The sequence below is a fragment of the Theropithecus gelada genome, chromosome 3 (assembly GCF_003255815.1).
Source record: "Theropithecus gelada isolate Dixy chromosome 3, Tgel_1.0, whole genome shotgun sequence".
NCBI lineage: Eukaryota > Metazoa > Chordata > Mammalia > Primates > Cercopithecidae > Theropithecus > Theropithecus gelada.
In genome coordinates this window covers 168985123-168997911 of record NC_037670.1, presented here as the reverse complement: position 1 = coordinate 168997911, position 12789 = coordinate 168985123, and the positions used below count along the sequence as shown (strand labels likewise).

The window sequence follows — 12789 nt, the reverse complement described above, 5'->3', positions numbered from 1 at the left end:
CCTAAGTACTCACATTTACTTTCTAGTTCTACTTTTTTCTGAAATTAGCTGTAGTCTTTTGCGTATAGTGTTCAGAGAATATTTGTGGAATGAATCGACTAATAAAAAAATAGTTGGGCCTAACTCGTCCGAGCTAAGGAGTTTATATGGTACAGATCTTTGTGGTAACACAAAGAAGAGGTGGCCCAACACAGATATCAGTTAGATTAGGTTTGACCTCAGAAATAATATTTTCAATTGAGTCAAGAACCTTACAAAAAGAAATGTGCTAAAGGACAAGGTTAGTATTTTTTCCCCCAAATTTTGTCTGTATTAATTTTCTTCTGAACTCACACATCAGATTTTCTGAGAGAGATGTGTCATAACATTAGTCCCCTTTGCCCTAGTTTGTTACCCCTTGGCCCAAGCAGTGAAGGCCAGGTCCATTGTCCTCTGCTGGTAGTTGTACACCCATAGGTGACGGATAAGGCAATATATTTTTATTTTTTATTTTTCTTATTACTAAGTAGAATATACAGCTGTGTTTCTCCCCTCCTGAAAGGGTCTCCTTAGAAATTTTCTGGACCTGAATCCTAACCCCTTTGGTATATTAATAAAATGTCTCCAGGAGCCAGATAACACCCCCCATGTTTTATATATTATGACATAGAGTTTTCTCCAAGTTCTGGGGCTTCACCTTTTTTGACATATAATACCCAGAAATATAACACCCCAGTCTTCTTGAGCTAGGGACCTAGTTCATCAGATAACAGTTTGGCGCTCTTGAGAAGACCTAAGAAGTTTTCGTATTTTGAATCAAAGCAATTAACTAGATAAATGGTTACAGTTTTAATTCTCATGGCATGTGAAGGGTGGAATAGTTTTACGGGAAGTGAAAGCAACCGTTCCCTTGTTTGTATCATATACATTTCTGAGGCTCAGCAGGCTAAGGGTTTCTGCACAGTACTGAGAAATCCAGGGATGTTTTATTTCTCTACAATTAGGTGTTTTAAGTGGGAAGAAACTCTACCAGGTCATGTAAATATTTTATGTAAAAATAGCAAATGATGGCTTATGTATAATAGATGGAGTAAGGTATGCTTTCTAAAATGACTTAAAAATATAGCAGAGAGAAAAGTAAAGGCAGTAGTAATATTATTAGAAACAACCACATCTGGGAATCTCTCTCTATATTTAATAACCTTGACTCTTGTAGTATTTCAGCCTTAACTAAAATATTCCTGTTTCTAGACATACGTCGATAGAATATTTGGAAAATGTCTTTGAACTGACTCTTGCTTGGCACAAAATTTCAAAGAATCCTCATGATCATTTGTTCTATTCCTATCTGTTGAAATTTCTGAACTTGAGTGAGGTGCAATAATGTAAAACCTTATATATATGTACAAGGTAATATGCAAAGATGAGTATTTCTGTCAGGATTTTTTAAACCAATTACCTTTAATTTTTATCTATTTGTTGAAAAAGATAAGTATTCTCTGACATTGTGACTCAGGTGATGAATTGGTTGGATACCGATTGTTTGCCTCGGTCATTGAAACCAGGAGTATATGGTGTAACATCCTGTTCTCTCTAAAAATAGTTTCTGTGTTTTTGGTTTTGTTCTGAGTATATTACTTTTCTCTTTGGTCCTTAAAATCACAGTTTTATTTTTTATTTTTTAAATTAGAGATGGAGTCTTGCTGTGTCACCCAGCCTGGAGTTATGCTGTCATGGATTACTATATCCTCGAACTCCTGGGCTCAGGTGATCCTCCCCGTGTAGCCTCCCAAGTAGCTGAGACTACAGGTGTGCACCATCATGCCCAGCTCATTTTTTAATTGTTTTGTAGAGATAGGGTCTTGCCATGTTGCCCAGGATGGTCTTGAACTCCTGGCCTCAAGCAGTCCTCCTGCTTCAGTCTCTCAGTGTTGGGATCACAGTTGCAAGCCACAACACTTGGCCACAGTTTTAAAGTTTCAAAAATAAATAGAAATAACTAGTTGACTTACTTGACTTACTGTTTCTTTCAGCTTTTTGCCTGAATTCATCAATGGAGACTTTGATTCTATTAGGCCTGAAGTCAGAGAATACTACGCTACTAAGGTAAAATGTAAACAGTTTTTTGTTCAAGATCTTTCCATATGGTTGCTTTTTCTATGTTTCCAATTTTCACAGTGTATAGGAAGACATTGATAAACTCATTGGTTGGTTACCTTTTATAGTTTTTTTATTTTAGCAATTGTAATATACATTCAAGATGGAAACTTACACTTTTTCGCCACGGGTTTGCCGCCAGAACACAGGTGTCATGAAGACTACCTCTAAAAGCCAAAATGAGAAAGGAAAAGACTCATGTCAGCATTATCATCATTGGACACGTAGATTCAGGCAAGTCCACCACTACTGGCCATCTGATCTACACATGCAGTGGCATCGACAGAAGAACCATTGAAAAATTTGAGAAGGAGGCTGCTGAGATGGGAAAGGGCTCCTTCAAGTATGCCTGGGTCTTGGATAAACTGAAAGCTGAGCGTGAACATCATATCACCATTGATACCTCCTTGTGGAAATTTGAGACCAGCAATACTACGTGACTATCATTGATGCCCCAGGACGCAGAGACTTCATCAAAAACATGATTACAGGGACATCTCACGCTGACCGTGCTGTCCTGATTGTTGCTGCTGGTGTTGGTGAATTTGAAGCTGGTATCTCCCAGAATGGGCAGACCCGGGAGCATGCCCTTCTGGCTTACACACTGGGGGTGGCACAACACATTGTTGGTATTAACAAAATGGATTGCACTGAGCCACCCCACAGCCGGAAGAGATACGAGGAAATCGTTAAGGAAGTCAGCACTTACATTAAGAAAACTGGCTACAACCTTGACACAGTAGGATTTGTGCCCAATTCTAGTTGGAATGGTGACAACGTGCTGGAGCCAAGTGCTAACACGACTTGGTTCAGGGGATGGAAAGTCACCGATAAGGATGGCAATGCCAGTGGAACCACACTGCTTGAGGCTGTGGATCACATCCTGCCACCACCTTGTCCAACTGACAAGCCCCTTCGCCTACCCCTCCAGGATGTCTACAAAATTGATGGTATTAGTACTGTTCCTGTTGGCTGAGTGGAGACTGGCGTTCTCAAACCTGGTATGGTGGTCACCTTTGCTCCAGTCAACGTTAAAACTGAAGTAAAATCTGTCAAAATGCACCATGAAGCTTTGAGTGAAGCTCTTCTGGGGACAGCGTGGGCTTCAATGTCAAGAACGTGTGTGTCAAGGATGTTCGTTGTGGAAACGTTGCTGGTGACAGCAAAAACGACCCACCAATGGAAGCAGCTGGCTTCATTACTCTGGTGATTATCCAGAACCATCCAGGCCAAATCAGTGCTGGCTATGCCCCTGTACTGGATTGCCACACGGCTCACATTGCATGCAAGTTTGCTGAGCTGAAGGAAAAGATTGGTCGCCATTCTGGTAAAAAGCTGGGAGATGGCCCTAAATTCTTGAAGTCTGGTGATGCTGCCATCGTTAATATGGTTCCTGGCAAGCCCATGTGTGTTGAGAGCTTCTCAGACTATCCACCTCTGGGTTGCTTTGCCGTTCGTGCTATGAGACAGACAGTTGCCGTGAGTGTCATCAAAGCAGTGGACAAGAAGGCTGCAGGAGCTGGCAAGGTCACCAAGTCTCCCCAGAAAGCTCAGAAGGCTAAATGAATATTATCCCTAATACCTCCCACCCAGCTTTTAATCAGTGGTGGAAGAACGGTCTCAGAACTGTTTGTTTCAACTGGCCATTTAAGTTTAGTAGTGAAAGACTGGTTAATGATAACAATGCATCATAAAACCTTCAGAAGGAAAGGAGAATGTTTTGTGGACCACGTTGGTTTTCTTTTTTGTGTGTGGCAGTTTTAAGTTACTAGTTTTTAAAATCAGTACTTTTCAATGGAAACAACTTGACCAAAAATTTGTCACAGAATTTTGAGACCCATTAAAAAAATTTAATGAGGAAAAAAAATTGGAAACTTACAAAATGACAAGTTGGAACACACTCTTGGGGAAATTTTATTACCATTATGTAAAAATTAATTCTTTAAACATATATATTTAAAAAGAGCTTATAATTTATATATGCTCATTTAATAATACACAATTGTTGCCTATATTCTCATTATTATATGTTTCTCATGGATCATTTTAACTTCATTTAATGAATGTGTCTTATTTCATTTAACCAATTCCCAATTAATGTACATTTCAGGTGTGCATTTTTTGGTTTTGTAAACTCTGCTAAAATCATCTTTGTAAATGAATTTTTGTAAAAATGCATAATTGTGTACTCACTGGAATTTAGGACTAACATTTTTTCTTTAACATTTAGTTTTCTTGAAATTATTATTACTCTGTTTTGAATAAAACTATTCGCTACAACCTGAGATTGGTAATAACCTACATCTTTTGAAAAGGTGTTAATTTTCTCATTATTATGCAAATCGTTCAAAGATCCTTGCCACTTAAGAACATATAAATGATCTAATTGGGAATGATATAAGTCACATGGTAGTGTATTAAAGTAACCAGTAATTCAAGGTCTCAGTGGTTTTGGAAGACAGTGAAGAGTTTTTCAAATAAAAATTATAGCATTAGTAATTCTAGCCACAGCACCGTCATCTGTGTTTAATTCTAAACTGGCATTAGTAAAGTATGTATTTTTTAAGAAAGAAACGTCAGGTATTGAAATCACAAAACTTTAAATTCTTCATGAGGCTTGCGGGGAGATTAGATAATTCATAAAGAAGAGAAGGAGCCTGTCTCAGAAAGGAAGGAGGGAAGAGAAAAAGGTAGGAAAATGAAGAGAGGAAAAAGGAAACATGATTCTAGGTGGAAACACAAAGGTGCTTTGCTTATAAGGTATAGCGTGTGATGATATGGAAATTCTGGGGCTGGTGGTGAATGCAGGTCTCTGCACATCCCATCTGCCCACCAGCTGATCCGACTTTCCCTCAGCAAATGAAGACCGTTCCCAAGTCAGTGTTTGATATTCATGCTCAATTACTTTAACATTGGCATGTTCCTGTTCATTCCCCACAGTCTCCCTTCTCATTAACTCCATACCTCAACCTCGTTGGGATGGAAAAGTCACAGCCTTGCTTACAATGCAGAGTTTTACAAATGCATAGATATTAATCATATTTTCAGCAGCAGAAGAAACAGTGAGAGAGGCAGAGACAAGCATACTCAAAAAACAAGTTGAAGATCTGGTCAGGTGTGACTCCTCTCCCCCTTCTTTAATGCTGCTGGCTTGCTAAAATCAGAAGTGCCAGCCTGATCACACCTATCCAAGATAAGAAAATAGGGGAAGCCAGCCTTTTTATATCTTAGGCAGTAAAATAAGGGTCAAGGATAGAGGAAATTTTTGAGTTAATGCCCCTTGATGAATTATCTTATATTTCCTGCTTCACTTTATTTTAACCTTAAAAACTAAATTATATTTGTTGAGGTTTAGTTTTTAAAGTAAGATTTAGCTGAATCTTCTAATTGTTGAACTGCCTAGTTCTAGGTCGATACAGTATAATCCACTTTCTTCATGTATCAGTGTTGAACTCACTGCTTTGAACTTTTAGGCTAAGTTCCTAGAGGGCACAGATGATGTCTTTTATATAGTTAATGTGCCCTGTAGAGCACATGGTGAGTGTTTGGCTGTAGTTTTAATAATGATGATAATTACAACAAGTTAATGCAACATTACACACAATTCATATAAGCCATTATCTCCAACTTAAACAGCCTTTACACCACTCTTTCACAATTGAAAGGCGGTTATCTTCATTTTCAAATACACCCCCTCCCCACCTGGTCTGGGTTTGCAATGAAGGTGAAACTTGGAATCTAGTAAAGTGAAGAAGTTTAAAATACCAAAACTTTGTTAAAATCAGAAAGTGGATTGTGTAGCCAACATTTCTTCATACAAAGCGTTAAGCCTGGCAACTGGTGTACAGTCCTGAATTTATAAAGTCCTGGTTTTGAGGTAGCTTTAACATCTTGGTGCTTTCCCTTTTGCCTGTTTGTCTTAGCTCCTCTCTGCCTGGTTCACTACTATTAACTCAGAACGAGGAATATCTCTTACTGATTTTCCTCTTGATATTTTACTTTTCATTTTTCTGGGTCAGTCAGTGCTTCTTTGATTCAAAGCTAAAATCACCTACTTCAGTCTATCTATTATGCATATCCCCATGTTAATTTTCTGAGAACGTTAGAAGAAACTATGCTATCTTATCAGACTCCTGATATTCTTTCATTATTGTATTCTGTTGAGTCTTCAATGGATTTAGGAAAGGGAGTTTTAAACATGTTTCCTTAATATTTAGGGGGTTAAGGAACTACTTGCAGGATTTAGCTGATGCCTTAAAAAATTACAGAATAACAAGGGTTTGCCATTAATTTAGGATAGGAGTTAAAATATGTAAATGTAATAAAAATATGAAATACAGTCAACCCTTGGTATCCAGTGATTCATCCAACAGTGTATGGGGAACCTTGGGATATGCAGGGCCTATTAAGGGACTTAAGCATCCTCAGACTTTGATGTTCTCTAGGGTCCTGGAACCAATCCCCTGTGGATATGAAGGGCCTACTGTAATTTAAAATAGAAGAAATTAAACAACATTCTTTATCCCAATTTTTTGATGAGGGAACTGAGGCCCAGAAAGCTAAGCGACTTCAGCAAAATGGTAGAGCTAGTGAGAGACAGCTTTAGGATCAATGCCCATGTTTTCTATAAAGAGAATGTTATTAGAACTGGGACTGGGTCACTGCTACTGCTTCTCAACAGGTAACGCCTTTGGCCTCTTGGGTAAGACAACTGTTCCTTGCACTGGATATGTAGCACCCCTGGGAATGAATGCCACTATCACTGTCAATGTGATAACAGTCAACGACATAATCAAATACTTTACATTATGTTTCCAGTATGTCCCTCTAAACCTTTGATTTTGAGGCAGCAAGGGTAAAGGTGTGATAGTTGGACCAGACCGTGAAAGATCAAAACCTTATAAACTGATAAATTATTAAATTACCTATTAATAAAAACCTATAAGATATTAGATTGAGCCAAGATAGAACACTGAAGAATCAGAGTGATTTGGTAATATGAAATTAGCAAGGGTATAGGCAGATTTTTAGTATGTTTTTCTTTGTGTTATCAATGAGCATTTTGCCATTCCAGAAAGTGTCACTATCAACACAAGGCCATGTTCTAGACGGTGTGATGAAAACAACCCTAGTCATAAGTCACGAATAGGACTCTAGGTCCAAGTTCTGATTTTATCTTCTTGTTAATCCTTCCAAGTCTTAGAAGAACATAGCATCAAGAATATTGCAAGAAGGTGCCCAAAGATTCATTGTAACTGTATTTATGAAGGCAAGCTTGATTAAGGAAAACATTGAACCCATGTATATATGGTGAATGAGGGTAGCAGAAAGGGTGAGTTGATGCTGAACCACAGATTTTCTGTTACAGAGATAATAAGATAATTCCAGGTCCCCTGGTAATTCTAGCACTATAAATTGGAGGAATGGAGAAAGAAATGTAGGCAGATTTTTGTCTCCTGTCTTTCATTGTATCTTTTTCCCTCTTGGGAAAGATAAGGGTTTTTAAAAGCAAATTGCATGAATTACTGAAGAATATATCTTATTAAAGCATTATTTTGTATAGTATTTTCGCATCGTCATTGAATACTTGCATGGCCATACCCAAATTTTTGAAGAGTGCTCTCGATGGGCAGGGGTAGTGTATCTAATCTGTAAAAACCAATGCTCCCTTTTATAAATAGAAAATGCTATGAATGTTAGATGCAGTAGCAGAAAATGTCTCGTCATTTTACATTTCATCATAATGGCTATTACCTGTATAAATGTGCTTCAGTTACATTGTAAGGAATTGGGGATTTGGGTTTAAATATAACTTTCTCAGTCAAAATAATTGGAAATTGTCACCTGGTTGGCATTTGAATAGAATGTCTGATTTTTCATAAATGGGCTACTGAGGATAAGCAGAAAGTGCTTATATTTTAATTCCAGTTTAAACCCATTGACTCTCAAATAGTGGGGAGGACGGGTTATTGGGTGGAGGGTACATTTAAGTGTGGATGTCAAATGATTATTACTTAATCTTGGCTGTTAGCAGTGTGCATTTTAGTTTTTAGGCTTTTATAAGTAGAAAAGTGATTGTTTTCTTGAACTAAGTGCAAATTACATTTGTGTTGTTAATTTACATATATGAAAATCTTACCACCACACGTGAAACTAAATCACAGTGTTATATCCCCAACTTTCTCATGTGCTTCTAGTAATGATCTAATAATGGCATACAGGTAGAGTTCTCTGGAAATTCTAAAGCACTATTTTAATATAAGCTGGTAGTATTTTATTTTACTTCCTAAAATTGTTTGCTTAAGACCTTTTTAATATTTTATTATTTCTCAGTAACATTGCTTTTTAAAAATATTTTCAAACATTTCATCTTTGTAAGTGCATAATTCATGAATGTAGATGTGATTCATAATCAGAATTGCTTGGGATATCCTTTTGAATTTGATCAAGCCTCAGGTTTGATTCTATTTACATTTCACAGAATCTCCAGTTAAAAACATCTGCATTGATCCACCTAATCTCATGAATCTTATTATTTTCTACTCTTAACTATGTCTCTTTTTCAGTTCTTCTCAGCCACATGCCAACAACTTTTAGATGAAAAATTAATTAGAGAAAATGACAAACTGGACTGTTAGAAATTGTGAAGTTAGTAAGTTTGACTATTATGCCAAACGGAAACTATACAAAATATATAAAGCTCAACTCCATTTCTTGATATATTTCCTTAAAAAATATAAACAAAATGAAACAAAGCCTGGAGTGTAATAAATTTTTAGGCTTAAGCATGAAGTCTAATTAACATATGCTAAGACATAAAGGCTTTGCTAAGGGAATTATAGACAGGCAGTTTCCCTTGACAACTGACAGGTTCTTCACTTTATATTCCTTAGACTGGCTGTCTAACCCTTATTAGCATTTCACCAAGGGAATGATGAGACTGCCAGGGGAACATTATGTGAAACTATCTCTTGAATATACCTTAATTCTTATGCTTGCCTCAATCATAGTCCTTTCAAATTGACTTTATTGCCATTGATGTTTTTTGAAGCTTGTTTTGTTTGAATTTGTTTAACATACTGAAGGCTTTTAGAAAGGGCGAGACTTTGCCCTTTACATTGAAGAGCTCCCAGTGAGACACACAGGAGGACCTCCAGGGGCACCTGCCTGCCTCTCTTCATTCATCTGATGTTACACTCTGTGTTCTCCAGGGCCTCTGTGACTCTCTCTTCCCTCCTTTGTCTGACTCACGGGATTCTTCCTTCGCCTAAACCAACCAACTATGACAATCTAAAAAGTAATAACAACCAGATATTTTTAGTGCTTAAAATATGCCAGATATTTTTATATGCCCTTTCATTTATGAATTCATCGCTTCACAATTCCCCACCTGGAGGTGGTGGTTAGTCCCTTGTTTATACTGTCTTGCAGAGTTTGAGATAAACAATTCTATCATTTTACTCCTTTTCCCTGTTAACATATGAAGTTCTGGAAGCTGAAGTCTGTGGTCATTTATCCTGGTATCCCCAGTCATTAGTAGGTTCAGATTGAAGTTTATATGAAGCAGATATCTGATCCTTCTTTTAGAACTAAAACAGAAAAGCACTGATCCTGCTTTGCTTCATATAAAGAAGATTTCTGTGATCTAATGATTTTGTGAAATTTGCCACATTCTGTATGCCCCTTTTGGAAACCCACTGTGCATGTATCATTTTAAGTAAGTCTGCCAAAAATCTAATTTTACCTTAATGTTTCTCAAATGTATTTCACCCCGGAACATTTACTCTTTACCCTACTAAAAATACAAAAAAATTGGCCAGGCGTGGTGTCACACACCTGTGATCCCAGCTAATCAGGAGACTGAGGCACCAGAATTGCTTGGACCCTGGAGACAGAGGTTACAGTGAGCCGAGATTATGTCACTGTACTTTAGCCTGGGAGACAGAGTGAGACTCTTTCTCAAAGAAAGAAAGTTTTCTATCAGTGTAGAAACTATTTACCATTCAAGTTTCCTGATGTCAGCCAAAGGCCAATCTTGCAAGCAGGCCATTTTAAAGACAGCAGTCTCAAGCCTGCTATGCTAAGTTTTCCCTGTACCCTCTTTCAGCCAGAAGTCTGGCTTTGGTTTTAGGAAGAAAGCCATCATTTGAAACCCTGTGCTGTTCTAAGAAGACGTTCGACTTACATTAACAGAAGGGATGACTTTCTTGTTTGAAGCACTATAGTTTTCATTCAATGCCTTGTTGAAAGAAAAGGTTATTTTACAACACATAGGACAATGAAGATTATGCTAGATTAGAATGTCTCTTTAAGTTTGGGAAAGAATGGAGAATTGCTACAAAGTTAAATTGCATTTCTTCTTTTCCTTTATATACCATCTAGATACCAGAAAAAGGATACTAGATTATATTAGGCAATATACTTAGAGTTTTTATACTGTTACTTAGGTTTTTAAGAGTTGAATCCTGTGACATTCTTGCTGAAGAAACCATTCCTTGAAGGCTGTTATTTGATGATTTAAAAAACAACCTTTTTAGCTTGAAAAGTATAAATGTTTCTAGAAGCCTGGTAAATGAAAGGAACAGTCTGCCACAGGACACTTTATACAATGAAGAAGAAAGTGGCAATTGGTTATTTCATGATTATATCTCTGCAGGGAAAAAGACGATGTTCATACCTGTATCCACAAACAGAGATCTTTTAGATTTCAGTTTACTTTATGGAACTATTCCCCTTCTTAGCAGATCTGAGAACAAGTTAGAGCTCATTTTAGATCTGTATCTTTGGTTATTTGGAGTATCTGTCATTTTGCTCTATGCCTGCTGTGCCCTTAAACCGGCAGGCAGTTTTTAATTACAGAGTTCCAGTCAATTCCATTTAATGAATGATTATGGACTCTTATTATTAAAACTTGAATATATTCAATTCTTCCAAGACTCTGGAAAATATCCCCCCCAAATATTTTTAAGTGTATATCTTGCATACCGATGAGAAGAAAGGCAATGTCAGCAATGAATAGGGGAAAATGAAGAAGCTAACATGTTAAAACCCAGTAAAACCTTTATCATTGCTTATTTGCTAAAGAAAATCCATATCAGTATGCCAATATGAAGGTATGGGAAATTATACTTCATGTTTTCAGAGCCAACTTTAAAGATGGTCTTTGATATCTTCTTACCTCGTTTACCTTACTGATAGACAACTATTTTCCCCTCTGAGCATGTCCATTTCTTTTCATACTGTCCATTAGCCACTCAGTCCTCAACTGAAAGAACCACTTCCTATCCCTGTTGCACACTCCAAAATTATCTTAACTTTCTCTTTCCTTCTCCTCCAATGGAAATCATCTTTCCCGTAATGAAACCAATTTTTGTTTGCTGTTAAGGAGCAAGTAAATCAATTCAGTTAATTCACAGCAAGAAACCCATGATGAATTGTCTCTCCTAAGATTACTTATATTTTTAAAGGATGAACTGTTCATCCTTATATACGACTAATAGGAATACATATTTTTACAACTTTCCTAGAAGGCACTCTGGCATCAAATATCAAGGAACCTGGAAATGTTCTCATAATTTCCCCAGTAATTTTATTTCCAGAATTCATTTCTAAAAAAATAACCAGCACCAAGCATTTATACACAGAGATGTTGATTGTAATTGTATGTTTCAAAGAAAAAGAAAAAGTCAACGCATAAATATAATAATAAAGATAATATAATGAGTTGAAGAAGAAGGAAAAAGGGAGGGAGGGATAGATAAGCATTCATTGCCCATTTTCAGGAGGCCGCGAAAATCATGAAGATTTCTAAGTCTGGATGTAGCATGGTCATGCGGGTCATCATGTCTGCCTAACAGCTAATGGATGTTCAGGTATTTAAAACTAGAGAAAAACAAGTAAATAAATGTTCCTGTAAATTATAAAGGCATTTTTCTGCTTAGTTGTGCCCAAATAACAAAAGTTTAATTAAGCAGGGTACTAAGCAAAGTACAAAGCATGATAGGTTCAGATCCCACACGGTGTTCCTATCAATTGTGTGACCTTGGGCAAGTTATTTAATCTCTGGGAACTACAGTCTGCATATTTTAAAATGTGATAATACATTTGCCTTGTAAGGTTATTATGGGGATTCAGAAATGTAATTCACGTAAAGTGATTCATATCTCGTATAATACTAAATGTACTCAAATGTTCTTATTAATGTTACTCATTTAGTGAGGGAGACAGTTGTCAATAGATCACATTCTTCAAGATTGGATACTTTAAAGGTTATCTTATTTATCAGAGAATTAGGCTATGTTTTGTTGGAGAATTTTAGTTTATTGAAAATCTTAGAGTTTATTATCTATATATACATTGGATTTAATTATACTAGGTAAGGGTCTATATGCGAGTCACTGGAAATACATTTTCAAAAGTGATATGCATGGTACCTAGGAGGAAATAGCACTTATAAGTTCCTAACCTTATAAACTCAGTCCATAAAGTTACAGTAGATGTCTCAGAGCCCCATAAAATCTTGCCAGGATAATTTGCACAAGTGTTTTCTGTCCTGGGTAAATGGATGGGTACTAAATGATGACTTGACCTAAAATGAAAAAGCTAATAGCAAACTTGGGAATGTTTTCACGAGACTTAACTCCTTGTCTCTTG

General features: G+C 36.8%; 1 protein-coding gene and 1 pseudogene across 3 annotated transcripts in view; both read left to right on the top strand.

Moving 5' to 3' along the window:
* Window positions 1-12789, top strand: part of TPK1 (thiamin pyrophosphokinase 1) — a 396830-nt gene that overhangs the window by 198879 nt on the left and 185162 nt on the right. For both annotated transcript variants that reach the window (XM_025380408.1, XM_025380409.1), the window contains exon 5: window positions 2013-2085. In XM_025380408.1, the coding sequence (XP_025236193.1) occupies window positions 2013-2085 (73 nt within the window). The remainder of the gene's footprint in view (window positions 1-2012; window positions 2086-12789) is intronic.
* LOC112621158 lies at window positions 2316-3994 on the top strand (annotated as a pseudogene). The gene has a single exon (XR_003118673.1). The product of XR_003118673.1 is annotated as an elongation factor 1-alpha 1 pseudogene (transcript).